A 27,041-nucleotide genomic window follows, 5' to 3' on the forward strand; every position below is an offset into this window, starting at 1 on the left:
AGGCTGAGTTGCCGGCCTGAAAGCTTAAAGGTGACAAATAGGACACATTCAAAGGTTGGGAGCGGGGAAAGACGAGAAGCCCCTGGGAGCCAAACGCTGTGTCGTGAAGGGCTTGGCAACCACGGTCCCTTTGGGCTCTATCCTGCAGGCCACCCACAACCAGACCATCAACTCCACAGTAACCAGTGTCTCCATGGCAACCACACAACGCCTGTCCCCTAACAGGACCCAGTAAGTGATTATTAATGACTCAATGAAGGGATGGGGGACAGTGGGGAGCAGTAAAGGGGTTTCCATACTTTTTAATGGTTCCTAAAAATTGAAATGCCTGTTAAACATACAGTCTTTTGTTTCACATTAGAGATAAATGACTAAACCTGCAATTGCTAGTCATGTTCTCACTCATACTAAAAGAGTCTCAAACTATAAACAAAACCAGACCTTCGTCTGTTTTGGGAAGGGGCCTGGGAAAGGGAGAAACGAGCTGGTGAAGTGGATGGGAAATCCTGATGACTTCACCTTTTTGCCCAGGGCTGGAATTTTCTTCCCTCTACTGAGAAAAAAAAAAAAAATTAAAAGCTGTGTGGGACTACTGGGCATATACCCTGAGAAAACCATAATTCAAAGAGAGTCATGTACCACAATGTTCACTGCAGCTCTATTTACAATAGCCAGGACATGGAGACAACCTAAGTGTCCATCAACAGATGAGTGGATAAAGATGTGGCACATATACACAATGAAATATTACTCAGCCATAAAAAGAAACGAAATTGAGTTATTTGTAGTGAGGTGGATGGACCTAGAGACTGTCATAAAGAGTGAAGTAAGTCAGAAAGAGAAAAATAAATACCATGTGCTAACACATATATATAGTATCTTAAAAAAAATGTTTCTGAAGAATGTAGGGGCAGGACAGGAATAAAAACACAGACGTAGAGAATGGACGTGAGGACACAGGGAGGGGGAAGGGTAAGCTGGGACAAAGTGAGAGAGTGGCATGGACATACATACACTACCAAATGTAAAACAGCTAGTGGGAAGCAGCTGCATAGCACAGGGAGATCAGCTCGGTGCTTTGTGACCACCTAGAAGGGTGGGATAGGGAGGGTGGGAGGGAGACGCAAGAGGGAGGAGATATGGGGATATATGTATACGTATAGCTGATTCACTTTGTTATAAAGCAGAAACTAACACAAAGCAATTATACTCCAATAAAGATGTTAACAAAAAGAATATAACATTGAAATGTAATTATAATAATTTACAAAGGCATAAACATTTTTATTTATTTTTATTTATTTATTTTTGGCTGCTTTTTGGTTCTTCGTTGTTGTGTGTGGCTTTCTCTAGTTGCGGCGAGCGGGGGCCACTCTTCGTTGCAGTGTGTGGGCTTCTCATTGCAGTGGCTTCTGTTGTTGCGGAGCACGGGCTCTAGGTGCACGAGCCCCAGCAGCTGTGGCACGTGGGCTCAGTAGTTGTGGCTCACAGGCTCTAGAGCGCAGGCTCAGTAGTTGTGGCACACGGGCTTAGTTGCCCAGCGGCATGTGGGATCTTCCCAGGCCAGGGCTTGAACCTGTGTGCCCTGCACTGGCAGGCGGATTCTTATCCACTGTGCCACCAGGGAAGCCCATAAACATTTTTAAAGAAAATAAAATATTAGCCACGGGGGAAAAAAAAGTTATGTGGGACAACACTTGAAGTTTTTGGTCTATTACTAAATTTCACTTCTCATAAGGGAGCTCTTCCACCCTGGATAATTCAAGTAAGCCTTTTGCATTTGAAGATGATGTGGCTGAAAGGAGAGGATAATCACCTGAGACAGAGCTCCATGGGTCTCGTGTTTCTGTACATCTTGTGAGCAAGGCACTTACAGCCCTTCATTCCAGACTATCTTCCCAACAATGCTTGCAAAGTAAACACCCTTAAAAAAGAGTGTTCTCCCCTGGAGCACAGGGCAGGCCTGCTTACTGTTCGTTATAAAGGATCTGCGTCTCCTAAGCTCAGGGTTCCTCTCCTATAACGCACCCCACTGCACGTACACTCTTTCGTTTGGGCACATGTGTGTCACGTGCCTTGGGACTTGGAGGCAAAGGAACTGATACAAATATGCTGAAGCTTATCCTGTTCCCTGGGCCACGAGTAATCAAGTCTCCTGCAGCATCTATGACACTGGCAGGTTAATGCGCGGGCTGACAGGTGTGGTAAAGTCTCAGAGCCTTCGCAGACCTCGACGCACCCTTCCTGGAAATGGTTTACTATCACACTGTAGCATTCTTGGTCATTCTTGATGAATTGACCTAAACAACGTAATGCTTACATCGCTGATTATAATACAATAACTGTTTTTAAAAGACAATAAAATCTGTAAGTCTCTTTTATACACTTTCCCAACAGATTATCTTCTAAAGGGGCAGTAAGCCTCACGTATGTGAATGACAAAAATCTAAAAAGAAAACAAAAAACCAAAAAACTGAACACAGTAGAAATAAGCTGGGAGAGAAGCCATTTTTATAAGACATAAATAATTGTTTTTAATTCAGTATATTCCATGATTAGCAGTGGATTCTGTCTGAAGTAAACCAGCACAATTAATACAAGATGTTTTGTTCTGTTTTGAAAGGGACCACTAAACCAACATCTGTATCTCTGTATGGAACTGATTTTCAAAGGGACAGAAGTGGTCTTTGATCTTTCTGAACCACTTGTCTTCAAATTCTTTCGAAGATGCGATCACCAAGGCAGTCAGGGCTGCAGGGCCAACACACTTCACCTCTGTGTGAACCTCATCTCTTATTTTTTCTGGGACGATATCTTCACCCATAACCTGCAGTAGGAGGGGAAAAAAAAAACAACCCTGTCCCAATAACAGGGGAAGCAGACACGGAATGACGGGATGAAGACCACGCTATTTATCAAGTGTAAATGATTTCGTACAGAAGGATTTCTTTAGCAGCCAGGTGACAACTCTAGCAATTCAACATATCGAAAGGATGTTTATTCAGAAGCAGTGATCCAAGACCACATTTGTAAAACATCCCCTACTTCCAGTCTCGTCTTCCCCTGAGCAAACAAATCACCAAAGCACTAGCATGGCAGCAGTACCGTTCAGGCTACAGGGAGAGAGAGTCAACCTTCTTATGTCATATGGAGCATCTGCAGCTGACAACAATATACACCACCAGTGATCCTTCCTCCTTGTAAACGACAGAAAAGCAGCGCTTGCACAGAATGTAACTGCTGCTGTGTAGAGAGCACAGATCCCTTCTCTTAGAAGTTCTCCAAAGAAGTCAAAGGCAGCAAACAGTCGAGCAGCAAGTAGCTGAGTCCACACTTTACTGATCCAGAGAGACTCCATCCCTCCAGAAAGGTTACCACAGCAACCTCAGGGACTTAAGGGCATGCCCCGCACTCTGAAGGCACAATACTGCTCCCTACTGGTCAGATCCAGGTCCAGGTTCTGCGTTAGCTTCTCTTTGACAAGACACCCACAAAGTTAAGTTTGTAAGAAGCTTGCATCTGAACTCGCTAAGTGATCAGCCCACCTTTGGTAAAGGACAGTGAACTAAAATTAAGTCCCAAAACATTTCCCACGATTCGGCATGAAAAGTTAGGGAGCCATTTGGCAGGGATGTTGTAGACGGAATCTGTCACTTGGATTTGGACTAGATGGTCCCTAGGTTTCCTACAAACCCTGAGGTCCTATGTGTCCATGAATACTCAAATTATAATGGATTAGAAACCCACTCAAAGAACAGGTTCCACTGGCTTTAAATCTTCAAAGACTACTTATTGTTTGAGGCTAGAGCTGACAGGATGAACAGCAAGCAACTGTCAGGATTTATTAAGGCATGTTATTTTCATCAATTCAAAGACAATTTTTGGTTTTGTATTTTAACATTTCTGAAATCAAGATGTATCTTATACCCACTGGTGTGTCACAGTGTAAAGAGCATCTTGTTTTTCTTTTAGTGGCACATCAAATAATTACGTCTCTTAATGACTGATGACTGCTTGGACTCAATGAAATACAGTATTTTAAAATCTGGGGTATAACACCAAAAGTGTTTTTTTTTTTTTTAATTAAAAAAAAAAAGAGGGGCTTCCCTGGTGGCGCAGTGGTCGAGAGTCTGCCTGCCGATGCAAGGGACATGGGTTCGTGTCCTGGTCCGGGAGGATCCTGCATGCCGCGGAGCAGCTAGGCCCGTGAGCCATGGCCACTGAGCCTGCGCGTCCGGAGCCTGTGCTCCGCAACAGGAGAGGCCACAACAGTGAGAGGCCCACATACCGCAAAAAAAAAAAAAAAAAAAAAGAGAGAATTGAATAATAGTAATACTCAAACAATGCAATATTCCAAAACGCAGGCTCGGCAGGTATATCATTTACAGGTGTCAAAAAATCTGCAGAAGTCTTTGGCCAAATAAAAATTTAAACTTCTATATATCAAAAGTATCATAAACTTCAGAAAATACTGAAATACTGTATTTATAAATACAGTATTTATATAAACAACATATAAAAGGTTAGTAAGCCTAGTGTAGAAAGAGCTCTTAAAATTAATAAGAAAAGCAGAAACATATAAATAACGAAGAAAAAGCATGACTAGGTATTTCACAAAATATAAATGGCCAATGTGTGAAAAAATTGTTCATTTTATTAGTAATCAAATAAACAGTAATATTAAAAAGCGCTATTTTTACCAATGAAAGTACAGATTTTAAAAAGTAATAATATTAAGTTGTTCAATATAAAATTCTGGTTTTATGGTCAAAATGATTGACTATTGACAATTTCACATGGTTCAACCTAATACCTAGGTTTGGAGAAGGAAAATCAGTATTATCATATGCTGCTGGAGGATATATAAACAGAACCAACCTTTCTTCTCTATTTTTTTTTTTTTTGGCCACACCGCGTGACTTACAGGATCTTAGTTCCCCAACCAGGGACAAACCCGAGCCCTCAGCAGTGAAAGCGCAGAGTCCTAACCACTGGACTGCCAGGGAATTCCTGGAACCAATCTTTCTCAATGACAATTTGGAAACATGCTTTGAGGCTTTAAAATGTTCATATACTTTAACCCAGTGATTCTATTTCCAGTAATCTATTCTAAAACAAACAAAAAAACTGATTTTTTTTGCAAAGACTTATTAAAGTCGGTACTGAATATTTGTTAAATGTCCAATATAGGACTTAAGTAGATAAATGATAGCTCATCAAAAGCTGTAACTGGAGTAAGGTAGATAGCTAGTGGGAAGCAGCCGCATGGCACAGGGATATTGGCTCGGTGCTTTGTGACAGCCTGGAGGGGTGGGATAGGGAGGGTGGGAGGGAGGGAGACGCAAGAGGGAAGACATATGGGAACATATGTTTATGTATGACTGATTCACTTTGTTATAAAGCAGAAACTAACACACCATTGTAAAGCAATTATACCCCAATAAAGATGTTAAAAAAAAAAAAAGCTGTAACTGGACTACTATCCAATCATTAAAAATTATGCACTCAAATAATATTTAAGGATACAGTGTCATGATCATACCACAATGTTAGGTAAAAATATCAGCCTATAAAACAAAATGCAGTTTGGCAGTTCCTCAAAAAGTTAAACACAGAATTACCAGATGACCCAGCAACTCCATTCTTAGGTAGATGCCCAAAAGAATTGAAATCAGGAACTCAAACAGATACTTGTATGCCAATGTCCATAGCAGTATTATTCACAAAAGCCAAAAGGTGGAAAACAATGCAAGTGCCCATCAACAGATGATGAATGGACAAATAGGATGTGGGGTGTGTGTGTGTGTGTGTGTGTGTGTGTGTGTGTGTGTGTGTGTGTGTGTGTGTGTGTGTGTGTGTGTGTGTGTGTGTGTGTGTGTGTGTGTGTGTGTGTGTGTGTGTGTACATACACACAATGGAATATTATTCAGCCATAAAAAGGAATGAAGTTCTGATACATATGGAAGAACCTTGAAAACATTATGCTAAGTGAAATAAGCCAGACATAAAAGGACAAATATTGTATGATTCCACTATTTGAAATATCTAGCACAGGCAAACTCATAAACACAAAAAGCAGATTAGAGGTTACCAGAGGTTGGGGTAGGGTTAAAGTGTTTCTATTTGGAGTGACGAAAACGTTTTGGAAATAGTGCTGGTGGTTGCACAACATCGTGAATGTAACTAACGTCACTGAATTGTACACTCAACAGCAATTAAGATGGCAAATTTTATGTTAGATATATTTTTTATCACCAAAAAAAAGAGGGGGAAGAGGAACTGTTATAACATTAAAGAGATGTAAGAGACAAAAGAATCAAACACAGTATGTGGACCTTATATGGACCCTAATTCAAATAAAACAACTATAAAAAGAAAAAAGTATGTAATTAAGAAATATTTAAGGATACAGGGTCATGCTCATGTCACAATGTTAAGTAAAAGTAACAGCACAAAATGAAATGCAGATTATCATCCCAAAGAGGGCCCAGACATTTCTTTTTTAAAAAGCTATTTTAAATGCAGGTATTTCCCATGCATTGTCCAGGCAGAGGACTACTATTCCAGTCACACATGGGGAAGAATATGAAGATGTTTAAGACACCTTGTAAGGATGTCTCACTTATAAGGAACTTAAAATCTAGCTGAAAAGACATTTTTAAATTTTGGGGGGGCCCCTCAGAGCTATCTAATTCCAGCAATCACTCTCTGAGTTCAGAGAGAAACTGCCACAGACCAAGTTAAAAAAAAACCTGACATCTGAATTTCTCTGCAACCATCAAAGTAGTAACAGGGTGGAGCAGAAAGAAAATGGACTTGGAGCTGGATGGGTTCCAAACTAGTTCTGCCACTTAAAATCTGACCTTAGGGCAAGTCACAGCCTCTATGAGCCTCACTCCAGCTCCCCCCATCCCCCAGGCTGTTCTGAGGATGAACCGGAGAAAAAACAGACAAAAGAGCTGCCCAAATGTCAAGTCACTCATTCATTCATTTATTCAGCATTCACAAATCAATTACCGGGCATTTCTGATGTTCAAGCAGGCAGGTACTAACAAGCACTGACAAGTAAACGAAACACAGCCCCTGCCTCACAGCACGCTACTGCTCAGAGGGGATGAAGAGGCCACTTTCGGGGGTTAAGTGATCAAAAGGCACGTAAAGGAGGGAGACAGAAGTCCTTCAGAAGACGCGATTTGGCCCTGTTTTTTAAAAAATGGTCTCGGAGCCAGGAAAAATATCTATGATACTTTGTTTCACATAAACCCTAGAGGACACACTCACCTCTGCTATCAACAGCAAAGTGTCTTCTTTGAAGCTGAACCCTTTCATTTTAGCTTCAATTTCCTGCTGAGTCTTTAAGTTCCTCTCCAAAGCAAACGATGTTTGCTGAGATTGGGCGAGCTGAAGCAAAAGCCTGAAAAACAGAAAGTCCCAATGTGTAGGCTCACATAAAGGACAGCAGTGAGGACATGTTCATACACAGCACTGGAACTGGGCTGGATGTGAGTCCAACTCGGCTAAAGAGAAGGTCCTCACCTTCATTTGAATCCTGAAAGCTCCTTACTCTCAACAAATTGCCCAACTTTACACTGGAGAGTTATCTTTTCTAAAATTCATAGACCAAAACTTCTCAAAGGAATCTTTACAGAGCAAGCCTCAAAAGAGCTTCCTGTAGAAGTCAAGTGATTGAAAAGCACAAACAATGCAGAGTGAAAAGAACAAACCTCCCCATCAAAGGCTCCTCCCAGAAGTGTCAGGATGTAGCTCTCTGAAGTCGGTGCTCTATGACCCTTCCATCTCCCTGGGCCTCAAGGACTAACAGGATCTCTAGCACGCTTCCGTTACCCACAGCAGGGCCATCCCCTCCACGGCCCTCGCAGGGCCACTCTGCACCTGGCTCACCCCGGTCTCCCCGTCACGGTCCTGGCCTGGTCTCCTCTTCTCTCCTCCCACACCTCCTGCTCTTCTCTGTTTTCTAAAATGCTGACTGCAGATTTTTCCAATTCCCCTCAGGCCTCACTGCTACGTCCAGAAGCACTCAGCTCTCCTGTTCACTCACTTCCTGCCTTGAGAAATGCCCCCCACACTACTCTAGGCATTGAGGGACGTTGGTGAGCAAAACAGACAGGTTTCTGCCTCAAGGAACAGGAGAGCAAAGCACAAGCAAATAAGATCACCTCAGGCAGTGACGAAGACTATGAAACAAAAACTCAAGACAGGGTGGACGAAGCGTCCACCTCAGACGGGGCAGTGATGGAAGGCTTTTCTGAGCTACCGCTCAAGCTAAGGCTCAGATGGTGAGCAGCCAGCCGCAGGCTCACGGCGGGAAGAGGGCTTGGCCAGGGGAAGGGGGCCCTGCCAGAAGAACCAGCTTGCCGAGTCTGGAAATCAGGAAGATCTCTGTGGCCGGAACACAGCCAAGAAGAAAACAAACTGTAGTGAAAGAGGAGAAAAAGACAGGCAGGGCCAACTCACATAAGCCCCTGCAGGCCACGGAAAGAAACGTGGAGTTTACATAAGTGCAATGGGAAGCCGCTGGAGTTTTATAAAAGAACATGACCTCACTGGCCTTCACTCTGACTCTTCACATCACCTTACCTGGCCTCTGGAGGCACTTATACGCGTGGCCTCTTTATGTCCTTGCTTTCTCTCTCTCGCTCCTGAAGTTACCTGAAAATACAGCTTACCCTTGCTGCCTCCATTTCATGTTCATTCACCCTCAGTCCTCTGCAGTCTGCCTTGTCACCGCATCGCTACTGAAAGTGCCTTCTCAAAGGTCTCACAAGACCTCTCGCCTTCAAAGCTTCTTCTCACTCCATCTGATCGCTGATCTTTCCTGGAGCTCAACCTCTACACTTCCCTTCTTCCGAGCTCAGCTCCCACTTCTAATGGAAAACTCCAGCTGGATTCCCACCCTCGATCCGCTCTGCTCTCCAGCCCTGTCCTGTCTCAGTGGAGGCACCAGCATCCACCCTCACCCACAAGGCAGACTCTTCAGGGTTGTCTGACTCTTCCGTCCTCCCCTCCCCACCCCGGCCTACCCACACATTCAGCTCGTCACCAAGTCCTGTCTGTTCCACCCTCAGTGCCATCCATTTCCCCTTTTGATTCTCAGCGCACTGTGCTAGGTCAGGGCCTCGGCACCATCCACTGATTGGTCCACAGCCCCTTCCCTTGTGTCCCTGGATCCAAACTCCTTCCTCTAATACGTCCTCCTAGCCACCAGATCTCCCTCGAAATCAGAGCTCTTGTCACACCACTTAAACATTTAAATATTCTTCAGACCTTTGGCATAAGGCCCAAACTCTTTAAGATGACATTTAACACCTTGTGCGAATAAAAACAAAACAGCAGAAGTACAACATTTACCAAATGTTTACGCACAATGCATACATACTACAATAAGTGCTTCAGATACTTTAAACCTCACAACTCTACAAAGTAGGCATTTCCCCCATTTCTCCATCTGTCAAGATGAGGAAACTGGAGATCGGAGAGCTGAAGTAATTTGTGCAAGGTCAGACGGTGAGCGAGCAAGCGCAGAAGTCCAGGCTAATTCCCTCAATAACAACGGTTTATTAGGTCCCTTAAAATGGGATCTGACTCCAAGGTCCTGCCTCCTGCTCATGACGCTGTTCTGGTCTCGGGGTCCACAGCCCACCTCTCGGTCTCCTGCCACCAAAGCTGCTCTCACTGCACCAGACCACGTGACACCACCATTCTACACCAGCCCTTCCACTCCTTGAGCCGTGCTTTCTCTCTCGCAAGATATCCTGGCAAGAACACAGGCTCTGGAGTCAAAGATCTGGGTCCAGATCCTGGCAGCACTTCACAGCTGCGCCACCTTGGGCATGATTCCAAATCAGCTCCCCAGTCTGTACACTGCGATCCCAACATGTACCCCAGAGAGTGGTGAGGGTTAAAATGAAATAATGTATACACAGCATCGAGTACATTCATCTACACAACTGACAAATGTTCCCAGGAGCCCCCATTCCATCTGTGGAGGTCCTTCTTCCTGCCACTCTGCACAGCTCCCAGGTACTGGTCCCTGAAGGGTTCTCTGCCACTGACACACTGTTTAGCACCTGTGCTGCTGGTCACCGACTGCACATATGTTTTCCTCAATACACTGAGTAGTGTAAGGAAAGGGACTCTTTTTTGATGATCTTTATGATCCCAGGCCCCAGCAGGTGCCTGGAACCCAGATGTCGTTCAATGCACTTCTGAATTAAAGTGATATAGGCAATGTTAAATAAACATCCACTGAAGGAAGTTTAAAATCTGCCAAATAGATACCGCTTCTCAGTAAGACTCACTGTTAACATCAATACTTCTTGAATTCTTCAGAGTTAAAAAAAAATAAACAAAACAAAACCCAATGCTATGTTTTTTTGGTATTATCTGAGACCTAAGAGAGTCTGTTTCTCTCATAAATTACAGAACTGGTCCAGTGTACTCTCCCCTCTCCCTAAACTCTTATACACTATGGATCCAAAACCATGGGAGTCCCTGAACCATGGGAATTCCCTGTAGAATGAATTAAACGTTGTTTATTTGTGTTATTAATAATGATTTGAACACACGAGCAGATTTCCTTCTTCGGTAGCTTTCTGTGGAATGTGAGTGAAAAATTCCTTCTTTAAAATATCGTTTCCCGTGTGCAAGCACAGGTCACTATCCACACCCCCCCTCCTGGGAGCCTGTGCAGCCCACCACTGCAAGGGTCCCGGGATCCAGGGACAACTTCCCCGGGAGAACACACAGCGCGCCTCACGCTGATGCAACGTCATGCTGGCCTCTGCCGCCTGCTCGCCCTGCAGCCGTACCCCTCCCTCCCCCACAGCCTGAGTGAGCCAGAGCCACCGAATCAGCTGCTCCTTTAACCCCGTCCTGTCTGAGCGAAGAATAGAAGCCTGAAGGCGACCTACACGCAGAGGCGGGGCCAAACCCAAAGGTGAACCCAGGGAGCTGTGAGAACAAAGAAGAGAAAGGGAAGTCTCTCCCAGCAGCCTCAGGAGCAGCGGATTAAATCTCCACAATCAACTTGATGTACCTGCATCTGTGGAATACCTGAACAGACAACGAATCATCCCAAATTGAGGAGGTGGACTTTGGGAGCAACGATATATACGTATTTTTCCCTTTTTCTCTCTTTGTGAGGGTGTATGTGTATGCTTCTGTGTGTGATTTTGTCTGTATAGCTTTGTTTTTACCATTTCTCCTAGGATTCTGTCCGTTTTTTGTTTTTTAATTACTTAAAAAATTTTTTTTAATAATTTTTTTTATTTTAATAACTTTATTTTATTTTATTTTATCCTCTTCCTTCTTCCTTTCTTTTTTTTCTCCTTTTTTATTCTGAGCCGTGTGGATGACAGGCTCTTAGTGCTCCAGCCAGGTGTCAGGGCTGTGCCTCTGAGGTGGGAGAGCCAAGTTCAGGACACTGGTCCACAAGAGACCTACCAGCTCCACGTAATATCAAACAGCGAAAATCTCCCAGAGATCTCCATCTCAACGCCAAGACCCAGCTCCACTCAACGACCAGCAAGCTACAGTGCAGGACGCCCTATGCCAAACAACTAGCAAGACAGGAACACAACCCCACCCATTAGCAGAGAGGCTGCCTAAAATCATAATAAGGCCATGGACACCCCAAAACACCCAGCTGGACACAGTCCTGCCCACCAGAAAGACAAGATCCAGCCTCATCCACCAGAACACAGGCACTAGTCCCCTCCACCAGGAAAACTACACAACCCACTGAACCAACCTTAGCCACTGGGGACAGACACCAAAAACAACAGGAACTACGAACCTGCAGCCTGCGAAAAGGAGACCCCAAACACAGTAACTTAAGCAAAATGAGAAGACAGAGAAATACAAAGCAGATGAAGGAGCAAGGCAAAACCCCACCAGACCAAACAAATGAAGAGGAAATAGGCAGTCTACCTGAAAAAGAATTCAAAAAAATGATAGTAGAGATGATCCAAAATCTTGGAAATAGAATAGAGAAAATAAAAGAAATGTTTAACAAGGACCTAGAAGAACTAAAGAGAAAACAAACAGTGATGAACAATACAATAAATGAAATTAAAAATTCTCTAGAAGGGATCAATAGCAGAATAACTGAGGCAGAAGAACGGATAAGTGACCTGGAAAATAAAATAGTGGAAATAACTACTGCAGAGCAGAATAAAGAAAAAAGAATGAAAAGAATTGAGGACAGTCTCAGAGACCTCTGGGACAACACTAAACACACCAACATTTGAATTATAGGGGTCCCAGAAGAAGAAGAGAAAAAGAAAGGGACTGAGAAAATATTTGAAGAGGTAATAGTTGAAAACTTCCCTAATATGTGAAAGGAAATAGTTAATCAAGTCCAGGAAGCACAGAGAGTCCCACACAGGATAAATCCAAGGAGAAACACACCAAGACACATATTAAACTATCAAAAATTAAATACAAAGAAAACATATTAAAGGCAGCAAGGGAAAAACAACAAATAACACACAAGGGAATCCCCATAAGGTTAACAGCTGATCTTTCAGCAGAAACTCTGCAAGCCAGAAGGGACTGGCAGGACATATTTAAAGTGATGAAGGAGAAAAACCTACAACCAAGATTACTCTACCCAGCAAGGATCTCATTCAGACTTGACAGAGAAATTAAAACCTTTACAGACAAGCAAAAGCTGAGAGAGTTCAGCACCACCAAACCAGCTTTACAACAAACACTAAAGGAACTTCTCTAGGCAGGAAACACAAGAGAAGGAAAAGACCTACAATAACAAACCCAAAACAATTAAGAAAATGGTGACAGGATCATACATATCAATAATTACCTTAAATGTAAATGGATTAAATGCTCCAACCAAAAGACATAGACTAGCCGAATGGACACAAAAACGAGACCCGTATATATGCTGTCTACAAGAGACCCACTTCAAACCTAGGGACACAAACAGACTGAAAGTGAGGGGATGGAAAAAGATATTCCATGCAAATGGAAATCAAAAGAAAGCTGGACTAGCAATTCTCATATCAGACAAAATAGACTTTAAAACAAAGACTATTACAAAAGACAAAGAAGGACACTACATAATGATCAAGGGATCGATCCAAGAAGAAGATATAACAATTGTAAATATTTATGCACCCAACACAGGAGCACCTCAATACATAAGGCAAATACTAACAGCCATAAAAGGGGATATCGCCAGTAACACAATCATAGTAGGGGACTTTAACACCCCACTTTCACCCATGGACAGATCATCCAAAATGAAAATAAATAAGGAAACACAAACTTTAAATGATACATTAAACAAGATGGACTTAACTGATATTTATAGAACATTCCATCCAAAAACAACAGAATACACATTCTTCTCAAGTGCTCATGGAACATTCTCCAGGATAGATCATATCCTGGGTCACAAATCAAGCCTTGGTAAATGTAAGAAAATCGAAATTGTCTCAAGTATCTTTTCCAACCACAACGCTATAAGACTAAATATCAATTACAGGAAAAAATCTGTAAAAAATACAAACACATGGAGGCTAAACAATACACTACTAAATAACCAAGAGATCACTGAAGAAATCAAAGAGGAAGTCAAAAATTACCTAGAAACAAATGACAATGAAAACACGACAACCCAAAACCTATAGTATACAGCAAAAGCAGTTCTAAGAGGGAAGTTTATAGCAATACAATCTACCTCAAGAAACAAGAAAAATCTCAAATAAACAACCTAAACTTACACCTAAAGCAATTAGAGAAAGAAGAACAGAAAAACCCCAAAGTTAGCAGAAGGAAAGAAATCATAAAGATCAGATCAGAAATAAATGAAAAAGGAACGAAGGAAACGATAACAAAGATCAATAAAACTAAAAGCTGGTTCTTTGAGAAGATAAACAAAATTGATAAACCATTAGGCAGACTCATCAAGAAAAAAAGAGATAAGACTCAAATCAATAGAATTAGAAATGAAAAAGGAGAAGTAACAACTGACACTGCAGAAATACAAAGGATCATGAGAGATTACTACAAACAACTATATGCCAATAAAATGGAAAACCTGGAAGATATGGACAAATTCTTAGAAATGCACAACGTTTTGAGACTGAACCAGGAAGAAATAGAAAATATGAACAGACCAATCACAAGCAATGAAATTGAAACTGTGATTAAAAATCTTCCAACAAACAAAAGCCCAGGACCAGATGGCTTCACAGGGCAATTCTGTCAAATATTTAGAGAAGAGCTAACACCTATCCTTCCCAAACTCTTCCAAAATATAGCAGAGGGAGGAACACTCCCAAACTCATTCTACGAGGCCACCATCATCCTGATACCAAAACCAGACAAAAATGTCACAAAGAAAGAAAATTACAGGCCGGTATCACTGATGAACATAGATGCAAAAATCCTCAACAAAATACTAGCAAACAGAATCCAACAGCACATTAAACGGATCATACACCATGATCAAGTGGGGTTTATTCCAGGAATGCAAGGATTCTTCAATATACGCAAATCAATCAACGTGATACACCATATTAACAAACTGAAGGAGAAAAACCATATGATCATCTCAACAGATGCAGAGAAAGCTTTCGACAAAATTCAACACCCATTTATGATAAAAACCCTCCAGAAAGTAGGCACAGAGGGAACTTTCCTCAACATAATAAAGGCCATATATGACAAACCCATAGCCAACATCGTCTTCAATGGTGAAAAACTGCAACCATTTCCACTAAGATCAGGAACAAGACAAGGTTGCCCACTCTCACCACTATTATTCAACATAGTTTTGGAAGTTTTAGCCACAGCACTCAGAGAAGAAAAAGAAATAAAAAGAATCCAAATTGGAAAAGAAGAAGTAAAGCTGTCACTGTTGCAGATGACGTGATAGTATACATAGAGAATCCTAAAGATGCTACCAGAAAACTACTAGAGCTAATCAATGAATTTGGTAAAGTAGCAGGATACAAAATTAATGCACAGAAATCTCTGGCATTCCTATACACTAATGATGAAAAATCTGAAAGTGAAATTAAGAAAACACTCTCATTTACCACTGCAACAAAAAGAATAAAATATCTAGGAATAAACCTACCTAAGGAGACAAAAGACCTATATGAAGAAAATTATAAGACACTGATGAAAGAAATTAAAGATGATACAAATGGAGAGATATACCATGTTCTTGGATTGGAAGAATCAACATTGTGAAAATGACTCTACTACCCAAAGCAATCAACAGATTCAGTGCAATCCCTATCAAACTACCACTGGCATTTTTCACAGAACTAGAACAAAAAATTTCACAATTTGTATGGAAACACAAAAGACCCCGAATAGCCACAGCAATCTTTTTTTTTTTTTTTTTTTTTTGCGGTACGCGAGCTTCTCACTGTTGTGGCCTCTCCTGTTGCGGAGCACAGGCTCCAGACAGGCAGGCTCAGCGACCATGGCTCATGGGCCCAGCCGCTCCGCGGCATGTGGGATCTTCCCGGACCAGAGCACGAACCCGTGTCCCCTGCATTGGCAGGCGGACTCTCAACCACTGCGCCACAGGGAAGCCCGCCACAGCAATCTTGAGGAAGAAAAACAGAGCTGGAGGAATCAGGCTCCCTGACTTCAGACTATACTAAAAAGCTACAGTAATCAAGACAGTATGGTACTGGCACAAAAACAGAAATACAGATCAATGGAACAGGACAGAAAGCCCAGAGATAAACCCACGCACACATGGTCACCTTATCTTTGATAAAGGAGGCAACAATATACAGTGGAGAAAAGACAGCCTCTTCAATAAGCGGTGCTGGGAAAACTGGACAGCTACATGTAAAAGAATGAAATTAGAACACTCCCTAACACCATACACAAAAATAAACTCAAAATGGGTTAAAGACCTAAATGTAAGGCCAGACACTATCAAACTCTTAAAGGAAAACATAGGCAGAACACTCTATGACATAAATCACAGCAAGATCCTTTTTGACTCACCTCCTAGAGAAATGGAAATAAAAACAAAAATAAACAAGTGGGACCTAATGAAACTTTAAAGCTTTTGCACAGCAAAGGAAACCATAAACAAGACGAAAAGACAACACTGAGAATGGGAGAAAATATTTGCAAATGAAGCAACTGACAAAGGATTAATCTCCAAAATTTATAGCAGCTCAATATCAAAAAAACATACAACCCAATCCAAAAATGGGCAGAAGACCTAAATAGACATTTCTCCAAAGAAGATATACAGATTGCTAACAAACACATGAAAGAATGCTCAACATCATTAATCATTAGAGAAATGCAAATCAAAACTACAATGATATCATCTCACACTGGTCAGAATGGCCATCATCAAAAAGTCTAAAAATAATAAATGCTGGAGAGGGTGTGGAGAAAAGGGAACACTCTTGCACTGTTGGTGGGAATGTAAATTGATACAGCCACTATGGAGAACAGTATGGAGGTTCCTTAAAAAACTAAAAATAGAACTACCATATGACCCAGCAATCCCACTCCTGGGCATATATCCTGAGAAAACCATAATGTAGAAAGAGTCATGTAGCATAATGCTCATTGCAGCTCTATTTACAATAGCCGGGACATGGAAGCAACCTAAGTGTCCATCAACAGATGAATGGATAAAGAAGATGTGGCACATATATACAATGGAATATTACTCAGCCATAAAAAGAAACAAAATTGAGTTATTTGTAGTGAGGTGGATGGACCTAGAGTCTATCATACAGAGTGAAGTAAGTCAGAAAGAGAAAAACAAATACCATATGCTAACACATATATATGGAATCTAAAAAAAAAAAAAAAGTCATGAAGAACCTAGGGGCAAGATGGGAATAAAGACACAGACCTACCAGAGAATGGACTTGAGGACATGGGGAGGGGGAAGGGTAAGCTGGGACAAAGTGAGAGAGTGGCGCGGACATATATACACTACCAAATGTAAAATAGATAGCTAGTGGGAAGCAGCCGCATAGCACAGGGAGATCAGCTCGGTGCTTTGTGACCACCTAGAGGGGTGGGATAGGGAGGGTGGGAGGGAGGGAGATGCAAGAGGGAAGAGATATGGGGACATATGTATATGTATAGCTGATTCACTTTGTTATAAAGCAGAAACTGACACACCATTGTAAAGCAATTATACTCCAATAAAGATGTTAAAAATATATATATGTATGTATCGCTTCCCCCTTTGTCAATGTTTTATACATTTAATTTTCTTTCCTAATTTTAATGGCTGCCAATTTTAACCTTTTATCTTGAGTGATGATACAAGTTGTATTTTTGAGCAAACATAGTTTTGTTTTTAAATCTTACATGCTAAAAGGATGCATTCAAAGGATTCTATCTAGACCATGGGAAAAATCTTAAAAACATATACTAAGTGTGTGGTCTAGAATTTTTAGAAGCTTAAAATTAGAAAAATAAAACCTTTACTCTGAGCTTAGCACCATGTGTGTTTAATTCACTCTTAGCTTACCTGGTTCGTATCAAAGAGGCACAGGCTTTCATCTGAGTTTCTAGCAACACTGCTGCTCTCTCTTCTGCCATACAGTTTTGAATATTTTTTAAAGCTTTCTCATTCTTCTGGTTATTACCACTGCTCGTTTCCACAGATAACGCAGAGCTCTCGGGCAACATTTCAGGGAAACACAAAAGACAGTCTTTTCCTGAGTGGGGACAAGAGGATTTGATAGCCTTGTCACTCGAGGTGAAACTGTTCTGTTTCTGAGATGACGCAAGCAATGCTGCAAGCACTGGCTCCAGATTCAGGTAAGCCTCTCCCAATCTGCCCCAGTTCCAAGGATTAAAGGGATGCAAAGAAATCAGTTTCTGTAGGCAGAAAATTGTTTTCTCCAAGTTCTGCAAACTTGAACAAATAGCAAACTGGAGGTAGAGCACAGTGGTTAAATGGTCTGTGTTAGTTGCCTTATTTTCCTAAGGAGAAAAAAAAAAGATTAGGAAGTTTAAACTATGGAATGTTTCCCATATAAAAATGAAGATGCCTAAAAATCCAAGTTGTACATGTTATAAATGACAAGTAGCCACACAAGTAGGGTGAACTAAATATTTTGCAATAGATCTCAGTTCAAAACCATAAACCTAGAGAAATATAAACTAACCTAACAAAATAATCACCAGTCATTCCCAAACACCCTAATGTCACAACAGTCACATAATCCAGGTGATAGTGGCCTGGCAAAGTTCAGCACCAAAAACCTCTGTGTCAGTTTATTTTCCATTTGTATTATAATCTTTATTGTCTTCAGCCAGATATCTGAAAGACCCAAGCCAACTTTTTTATACCCTGTGCTAATGGTTCCATTTTAATATTCCAGGCTTTCTAAAAATCCAAATCGTAATTTCCTTGAGGATTCAAATGGACTCTATTTCCAAATTTTACTTGGCCTAGATATCCTAAACAGGATGGCCCTGCAGCTCTCAGTGTTTCGTGATGCATAACTGAATCCAAATGCCCTCTCTGGTAACTATTAGCAGGGCCAATTATTTCTGGCTGGAGGGGATTGCTTGGTTTCCTTCTGATCAGAAAATCCTTTTCAAATCTCCTTAATCAGAGCCATCACCTCTTGCCTAACTTGCCAAATGGCAAAAGCCCTGTGGGTTAGGGAAACAAGCCTCCTTTTTCTAAGTTAAAGTCTGTAGAGATTCAGTTCATTTTAAGTCTAAGGAAAACCTGGCCTACTAGTATTCAGATCAAGCCCCTGCATAGAACTGAGCAAGAAATATGAGTAAAACTACCCAGCATGGGGCTTCCCTGGTGGCACAGTGGTTGAGAGTCCTCCTGCCGATGCAGGGGACACGGGTTCATGTCCCGGTCCGGAAAGATCCCACATGCCGCGCAGTGGCTAGGCCCGTGAGCCATTGCCGCTGAGCCTGCGCGTCCGGAGCCCGTGCTCCGCAACGGGAGAGGCCACAACAGTGAGAGGCCCGCGTACCGCAAAAAAAAAAAAAAAAAAAAAAAAAATCTACCCAGCATGCAGCTGGAAGAAACTGGCTGACCAGTGAGTGAAAGCTTGAGGAGGATTCTAAGTATTCATATATTGAGTGAAAAGACAGGAAATAAAGCCTCATGTAACCTATTCAGTCATACTATACCTTCCCGATGACAGATCTGATCTGGTTTTATTATTAGTATTGTTCAGTATTCTGTCCTTCCCCAGAGACCATTAAGTTCCAGAAGTTTTTGTTCAATGCTGAATTCCTAGTAGAGAGCACAGCACCTCAGACATAGCAGATGTCTAATAACTGTTGAGTAATACATCTTTATGTTTTTTATTTATAATAGTGAAAGCAACACGTATAAACTAACTACAGCAAACGCCACCTTTCCTCTACAGTCTATAGTGCTCTATACTGTTTACAAACATTTTCAGATTGCGGAAGCAAGTATGTGGTGGGGTAGGGTGGAGCACACAGGCCATGGTTTTGATGGCCTAGCTAGTAAAGAACTCTCTGGAAACTACATTCCATTTAAACGAGTTTGTGTGCACAGTACTGCAACTCCTTCTATAATGCAATGATGATGACGAGAGTTAACATTTACAGAGTGCTTACCATATGCCAGACACTACTCTAAGTGCTTTACTCATTTAATCCTCAAGACAATCCTTTAAAATAGACTCTACCACTATCCCCATTTTATAGTTGAGGCAACTGAGTCCTAAGAGAGAAGTCAGATAAGCTGTCTGACGTCACACAGCTAGTAAGTAGCAGAGCTACAATCGGTCCCACTAGAAGTCACAGAATAAAGGTACTTCAGAAGAGCTGACGCGTGTTAGCTGGCTTAGGATTCTCCCACTAGACACTAGGCCAGCAATGTATGGGCAGGGTATGGACATGGTTTTCTGTCTCCTTAGCACCGAACCCAGAACTGCACACATGGTAAGACTGAAATAAATGTTTGTGAAGTGATAAATGGAAAAAAAAGTCAGTAACTGTCAAAAAGCAGTTTCCTTACCACAGTTTATCACATGAGCCTATCAGCCGCTATAAGATGTTTAAACTATTTAAGAAATAAGTTCCAGGGCTTCCCTGGTGGCGCAGTGGTTAAGAACCCACCTGCCAATGCAGGGGACATGGGTTCGAGCCCTGGCAGGGAAGATCCCACATGTGGAGCAACTAAGCCCATGCGCCACAACTACTGAAGCCCGCGAGCCTACAGCCCGTGCTCTGCAACAAGAGAAGCCACTGCAGTAAGCAGCCCGTGCACTGCAACAAAGAGTAGCCCCTGCTCGCCGCAGCTAGAGAAAGCCTGCACACAGCAACGAAGAACAAAATTTTGGCTGCACTGGCAGCCAAAATAAAATAAAATAAAAAGAAAGAAATAAGTTCCATTACAAATTTTATCCAAAAATGATTAAGAAGAGAGCTGAATAAACTTCAGTAGAAGTTGTGAGCATAAAGTGTTCATATCCTGCTGGGCACTCCAAGACTCACTGTGTTTTGTTCAATGCTGGGTCATGACCTGCCCACTCCAGAGCACGAGGGGGCAATAACCACTGGGACAAAACCCAGAAACGGGCCGGAGCGAGTAACAAGAAGAGGGTCTACAAGTAGGGAAAAAGAAAACAAAACACAGGGCATCAGGAAATGAGAAAACCATGCAAATGGGCAGGCTCCACTGAGATCATGTGAAGAGACCCAAAGAAAGGGGTGAGACCTATTAGCCTATGCTGCCATTTCTTCCCCAACACTCCTGCCCACCAGGGTGCCCAGCAGCCCAAGGACCAGTTCTCAAAGTCCTGACAGAGGAGCTGAAGGTGTTCTGACTGGTCCTTCCTCCTGCCTGGTAACTATCCCAAGCTCTGGATGGCATCTGCTGGCAACAAATCCTTCTCTGAGCCACAACAGCAGAGACTCACTAAGCTAGAAGGAACCAGAGAGCCAGTCCAGCCCCTGACACTAATCCACCTGTCACTGCTTTCGGTGGTCTGGGGGGGAGACAAAGCACAACAGTGATATGCAGGTGATGTGAGGAAGAAAGAGGCGATGGGAGAGCATAACAGTGAGGAAGGATGGGTGACTGATGTCTAGAAAAAGCAACTGAAAGAACCGAAGTTGCTGTTAATTTTCAGACCAGGGAGACTGAACACCATTAAATCCCGCCAAGTTCACTGTGTTCATGCCATGTGCTTCCTTAACAGGGTAATCTTATCTTCCAGCTTAAGAATTAACCCACAATTAGTAGAGGGGAGAAAAAGAGTGAACAAAACACAGCTGTTTTCCATGTTCCGAAGACAATTACCACCAAGGGTTCCTCTCACTGCAAGAGGCTGAGGTCCTATGCAATGAACCCTGGCAAGCAAACTGTGGGATTTCTCTTAGTTAATGAAACGGAGGAGGACAACTCAATTGGCTGCGTACTTCAGGCTGACCTCTGGTCAACGAGATCCACAGGATTCAAGATCAGAGCCTCAGTGCCTCAGTAAGTCCCTCTGAGGAAGAAAACTGGTCATCTATAAACTAGGACTGGTCGACTGAGACTTGTCCCCATATAAAATTTACACTAAAAACTGTAGATGCTTTAATCTGAAAACAAAAACAAGCAGGATACAGAATTGCAAAAAAACCTGCTTTTATTAAATTCCTTAAAAAAAATTCTGCAGACTCCAAGGATTAAGCTTGGCCTAGTATGGTATTTAGTCATTTTTTGGTAAACTTTTTTCCTGTTTATAAAAGTAATATATGTTCATTGTAGAAATTTTGGAAAATAAAAATCTAAACAACAACAAAACACCTAAAGAAGAAAACACATCACATAATCCTTCCACTCTGAGTATTTACTCCTAACAAGAGTAAAAACCTTTGCAAGTGAGACTTCCACGGTGGTCCAGTGCTAAAAAGTCTGCCTTCCAGTGCAGGGAATGTGGGTTCGATCCCTGGTAGGGGAACCAGGATCCCACATGCCGCGGGGCAACTAAGCCCGCACACCGCAACTACTGAGCCCGCGCTCCTCAACTAGAGCCCATATGCTCTGAAGCCTGTGTGATACAACTAGAAAGAGAAAAAAACTGCACACCACAACTAAAGAAGTCCGCACACCTCAATGAAAGATCCTGCATGCCACAACTAAGACCCGACACAGCCAAAAAAAAAAAAAAAAAACCTTTGCAAGTGAGATTTTCAGGCAATGAAAAATTCTGAGCATAACACAGGAAAAAATATTACAAGCAAATGATTATGTCTAGACCTCCAAACTGTTCATCATAATAAAGTTGTTCCACCACTGACAATTTTCTTCTGCTTATCCAAACACACAGATTTAGCTGCAACAAGTTGTCTTTTGTTTTGTTTTGTTTTTTACAAAATAAACCATTCAGCCATCCTAGGGAAGCAAATGGAAATACGCACAGAAACCACTCACCAAGTTTGTAGCAATCTCCAGGGCTTCCTCGTGCCTCCCCAGGTGAACGAGACACCGAGCCTGGCCTTCCTGGACATCCCTTTTCATGGCAAAATTCGTAGACGGCAGTTTTTCTGAGATACTGGAATACTCCTGCAGTGCTTTCTGGCAAATATTTGTTAAATAAAGGAAAATGAAGGGAAGGGATGAAAAGAAAGGCAGAAAACACAGTAGAAAAAAGAATTCAGTCATGGGGGTGACGTGTTTCCTAGGCAGAAGGTAATGTTATAACTGACCCTACAATGAACTAAAGGAAGACTTGAGCATTTTAGTCAGTACTCTTTTTCTGAAAGGTAGAGAAAAAATGGCTGGAGACTATAAATAAAGCATTCTGGAGCCCAAAAGACCAGAATGTGAATCCTGGGTTTGCCACTAACTTGCTGTATAACCTTTTCACCTCAGCAAAATAACAACAGGACTCTTGTGAAGATGACATGAAGTCTCTAAATAAAGCAAGCTGACAACTAATCTAGTTGTTAGTTCTTTCCTTTTCTTACACATTTTCGGGTGCTTTGTTCCTGTGGCCCCATGAGGTATCTGTGCTAGAGGTTCCCACATAATTAGGAGATACAGAACCTGGGGAAACAGACCTACAAGGATCCCAACAAGCTCTCTATACTGGAGTTACAGGAAACAAAACAAATTATACAGAGCTAGAAACTTGGGATTCTAAGATTACAAACACATATCACAAAAGATTAAATTCATCTTCACAAACAACACACTCATAACTCAGTATACTGTTATTTAAATATACTGTAATGGACAGAACAAAAGCCCATTTCAAGCAGTGCAATCTTCTATATGTTAAATTCTACCTGATACTCCTGCCGTCTGTAGGCCAGGTCCCCTTTGAATTTCTGGATAGTCAGAGCTTCAACATCATCACTGCTCCCCGTTTCTTCATAAAACCACTAGAAATTGTGAAAACAGCATATTATAGAGAATGAAACTACACTTTTCCACCCCCTACTCAGAAGCTATTTCCCATATATAATTAATTAAACCTCAAAAAAGACATAATTCTTCAGGATAAGACTCAGGAAAACATCTGACAAAGAAGAATGACAATTCTAATGGTGGCCCAGTTTTTATGAAAATTATCACAAGTAATAAATATACCAATGATACAATACCTCTTAACTAAAACACAAAAGTATACGGTTTTATCTATAGCATTTCCAATTTGGGGTTGTGATGCTTGGGAACCTACATTTAACTAGCACAGTTCACGATGGTTCTTTAGACTGAGATGTTTTCCTGCAGAGAAATTTTTAGGGTGGATGGAATAGGGATTGACAACTCTTTACGGAGAGGACACAGAAAAGAAGAACTGTCATTATAGTGCTATTATGAAAGTGTAAAAGCCAAAAGTAGAATCAACGCAAAGAGGAAATAGAGATGAAGGCTGAAAGGTGGCTTCCGTGCAATCAAATGCCAAAGTGCTACAGGAGAAAAGTCTCAGGAAATGCCCATCTGGAATATTTTATTCACTTTTCTACTGATTTAAACCCTATGGATAGAAAGATCTTTTTGATTGTTGCATAAAGAACATTAAGATGAGAAAACACGAATGGCGAGAAGCACTGTGTGCCAGTTTCCCAGCTCCAAATAAGTATCTCCCCTCCCCCCCCACCTTTTTAAAAAAAGGTTTTTATTTCTGGCTGCGTTGGGTCTTTGTTGCTGTGCATGGGCTTTCTCTAGTTGCAGCGAGCAGGGGCTACTCTTCATTGCAGAGCACAGGCTCTAGGCGCGCGGGCTTCAGTAGTTGTGGCTCACGGGCTCTAGAGCGCAGGCTCACTAGCTGTGGCGCACGGGCTTAGTTGCTCTGCAGCATGTGGGATCTTCCCAGATGAGGGATTGAACCCGTGTCCCCTGCATTGGCAGGCAGATTCTCAACCACTGTGACCTCAGGAAAGTCCCCCATCCTCCCTTTTACTCAGAGTAAAACACACTGAGGCTGAATGAAGTCAGTTACACACTATTATTAATTCAAACGTAACTGCATTTGTGATGGTTCCACCATCACATCAAAATTTCTTGGTTCTATTTCTAAAAGAGTTGCTTGGGTATCACTGCCCCCCTGTTAATTAGTAATATTGTTAATTAGTAATCGTTTCCCTCCTTAGCCTGATTCATCATTGTGGAGAAAGCTAGCAACCACTGTTTTTCTGTTCTCCCTGAAGTACTGTGTAACCCAACAACAGCCTATATACTGAACCCATAATTTTCCTTTGCACTTTATTGCTCTCCAGTCACATACGCTATTAGATTATCAGCCAATCCCAACTTCTTGAACAATAACTGAATAACTGCAAACCTCCATCCAATGTTCATCATCCTACTGGGAAATGATCAAGCAAAATTGGCTTTCAAACGCAAGAGCGCAGATGGAGATGGCTTTAAATACCCCGTTCTGATAAGAGTAGGAGGGAAAAGCTGTGAACAAGGGTGAGACTAAGAAGGGAAGTGCTGGTAAGGCAAAACACCTGGTCCCACACCAAATAGGCAGGGAACACAGATCTTCTAACTCAAACTCCTGGTTTTACACTTGGGGAAACCAAGAGGACTTGAATGGGGCCTGAATTTATGAGCAGTTACCATTTACCAAATAAATTCTAATGACAAGTGATTTGGGGATTTTACTTTATAAGTATACAGCATACCACACCTGGCGAAGTATTATCTCATTCCACTCTCACAATAAACCTGTGAGCCAGCAAACATTATTTTTTCTCAAATGACAAATAAGGAACTGACACTTTGAAAGGCAACCGGTAAAGCCAACGCTGGAACGCAAGGGTCCTATCTCACACCCGTGGCTTTTTAATGCGGTACCCCATGACTTTGAAAGCCCATTCCCCGCTTTTAGTCTACACGATCAAGTACTAAAGGTCACTCTGAAAGACTGCATGCGGCAAGGAGAAAATGTAAGTGAAATAAAGCAAGCATACAATTCAGTAATTTCTGAGTGCCTGACATCTGTAAGTACAAGGGTTTTAAGGACAAATGAGACAATACGTGTCAAGGAACCCTGCGCAGTGCCTGGAACACTACCTGATAAAAAGGAATTATTATTGGTGAGATGACATTTACACACATGAAAGAATACCAGGTTAATAGTCTACTTATTCAAAATATTCACGGAGTTCCCACTATGAACAAAAACTGCCAGGCACTGTGGAGGACATAAAGTTAAGCACGCACGCTCCTGTGATCATTAAGCATTCTGGGTCTAAGAGTTTTATGAGATACTGACAAGTGCTTTAATAGGTAAAAGAGGGAAAAGGAGTCAAAACAAAAATATGTGGTTGGAAGGGGGAATCAGAAAAGACTTCTTGGAGGAGGTGGCATTTAAGGTGCGCCTTGAGAAATGTCTGTAATTGAACGATTGTGACCATCTGAACGGGGTTAACACGGGCAGGGGGAACTCAGTGAACAAGGGCAGGCCTGTGGATGGGACGTCACGGTTCAGGGAGCAGACAACACTAAGGTCTGAAAAGTAGGCGGGGGCTGGATTTCTGGGGGCCCTGACTTCCCGGCAGCAGAAGCAGTGAAGCTCCAAGGGAGCTACTACAGATTTTAGAGCAGGGGCGTGAGGCCAGCGAGCCTCCGGGAGGCAGGCCGAACGCCAGGTGCGAGTTGATGGCCGACGGCGCGGGGATTCCCTCGGGGACAGAGGGGGCCGGGCCCAGCCGGCTGCGGCTCGAGTAGGGGAAGGGACACCAGGGAGTCCGCGTGGACGCAGGACTCGTGCCGGGAGGGTTTGGGTTCGGGGGTAGGCCACGCGGCCTTGGGGCGTCTGAAGCGCTGTCGGGCCGGGACCCGGGAGCGCGAGACCCGGGGGCTGGGATGAGGCCAAGAGGCCCCGCTTTCTCACCTGCGGCTCGCAGAGCTTGGCGCGGTAGGACGCAAGCGGTCCAGGCCGCCTCTCCCGCCTCTCCTCGAACACCGAGTCCTCAAACTCGCCGCCAAGCAACCAGCAGCCGGTTTCCATTGCGCGCCCAGGACAGGAGCACCGAGAGGAGGCGGTGCCTAGAGCGGCGCCCACGTGCCGGCCAACGCGGAAGGGGCGGGGCCGTCGAGGCCCAGCGAGCGGCATGCTGGGACTTGTAGTCTTTGGGCGGGAGCCAGACCGGGACTTGGCCCACGGCAAGTTGGGAGTCGTTGAGCTGAGATTTTATCTGGTTCACGACGCGAGGACAGAACTTGACTTCTCTGTTTCTGGAGATGGACAGAGCGATCCTTACGTGCACGCATCAAAAACCACTAGCCTCAGGGTACCTGTTCAAAACTGGTAGGTACCAGTTTTTCACTATTGACCATACTCCTAGCACTGTGTTAAGCACTTTTTTTTTTTCTTCCATTTTACTGTATCCTTTCCTAACAACCTCTGAACGGCACGATGATTCTCATTAAAAACTGGGGCTTAGAGAGGTTACTTATCTTGCTCAGGATCAATTATTACATGGCAAAGAGCTGGGAAAAAAAGAATTGAGTCAGTAATACCCCCGTGTCTCCATAGAAGAGACACACCAATAATAAAGACCAGGGTACAGTAATTCACGCACTTGTA

The 27,041-nt window shown here is 42.6% G+C and overlaps 1 protein-coding gene across 2 annotated transcripts; it reads right to left on the reverse strand.

Moving 5' to 3' along the window:
• Nucleotides 1-1,277: 1,277 nt before the first annotated feature.
• C17H8orf76 (chromosome 17 C8orf76 homolog) lies at nt 1,278-26,502 on the reverse strand. Of its 2 annotated transcripts, none has more exons than XM_060127399.1 (6): nt 26,346-26,502; nt 23,284-23,379; nt 22,427-22,570; nt 17,522-17,979; nt 7,282-7,414; nt 1,278-2,827 (listed from the first exon to the last, which is right to left on the reverse strand). In XM_060127399.1, exons 1-6 carry the CDS (start codon nt 26,460-26,462, stop codon nt 2,630-2,632), a joined length of 1,146 nt encoding a protein of 381 aa, XP_059983382.1. In that variant the 5' UTR covers nt 26,463-26,502; the 3' UTR covers nt 1,278-2,629. The 2 variants fall into 2 exon arrangements, with proteins under 2 accessions (XP_059983382.1, XP_059983383.1); XM_060127400.1 differs by having other exon boundaries at nt 1,278-2,857.
• Nucleotides 26,503-27,041: the final 539 nt, after the last annotated feature.

Source organism: Lagenorhynchus albirostris, chromosome 17 (genome assembly GCF_949774975.1).
Source record: "Lagenorhynchus albirostris chromosome 17, mLagAlb1.1, whole genome shotgun sequence".
NCBI lineage: Eukaryota > Metazoa > Chordata > Mammalia > Artiodactyla > Delphinidae > Lagenorhynchus > Lagenorhynchus albirostris.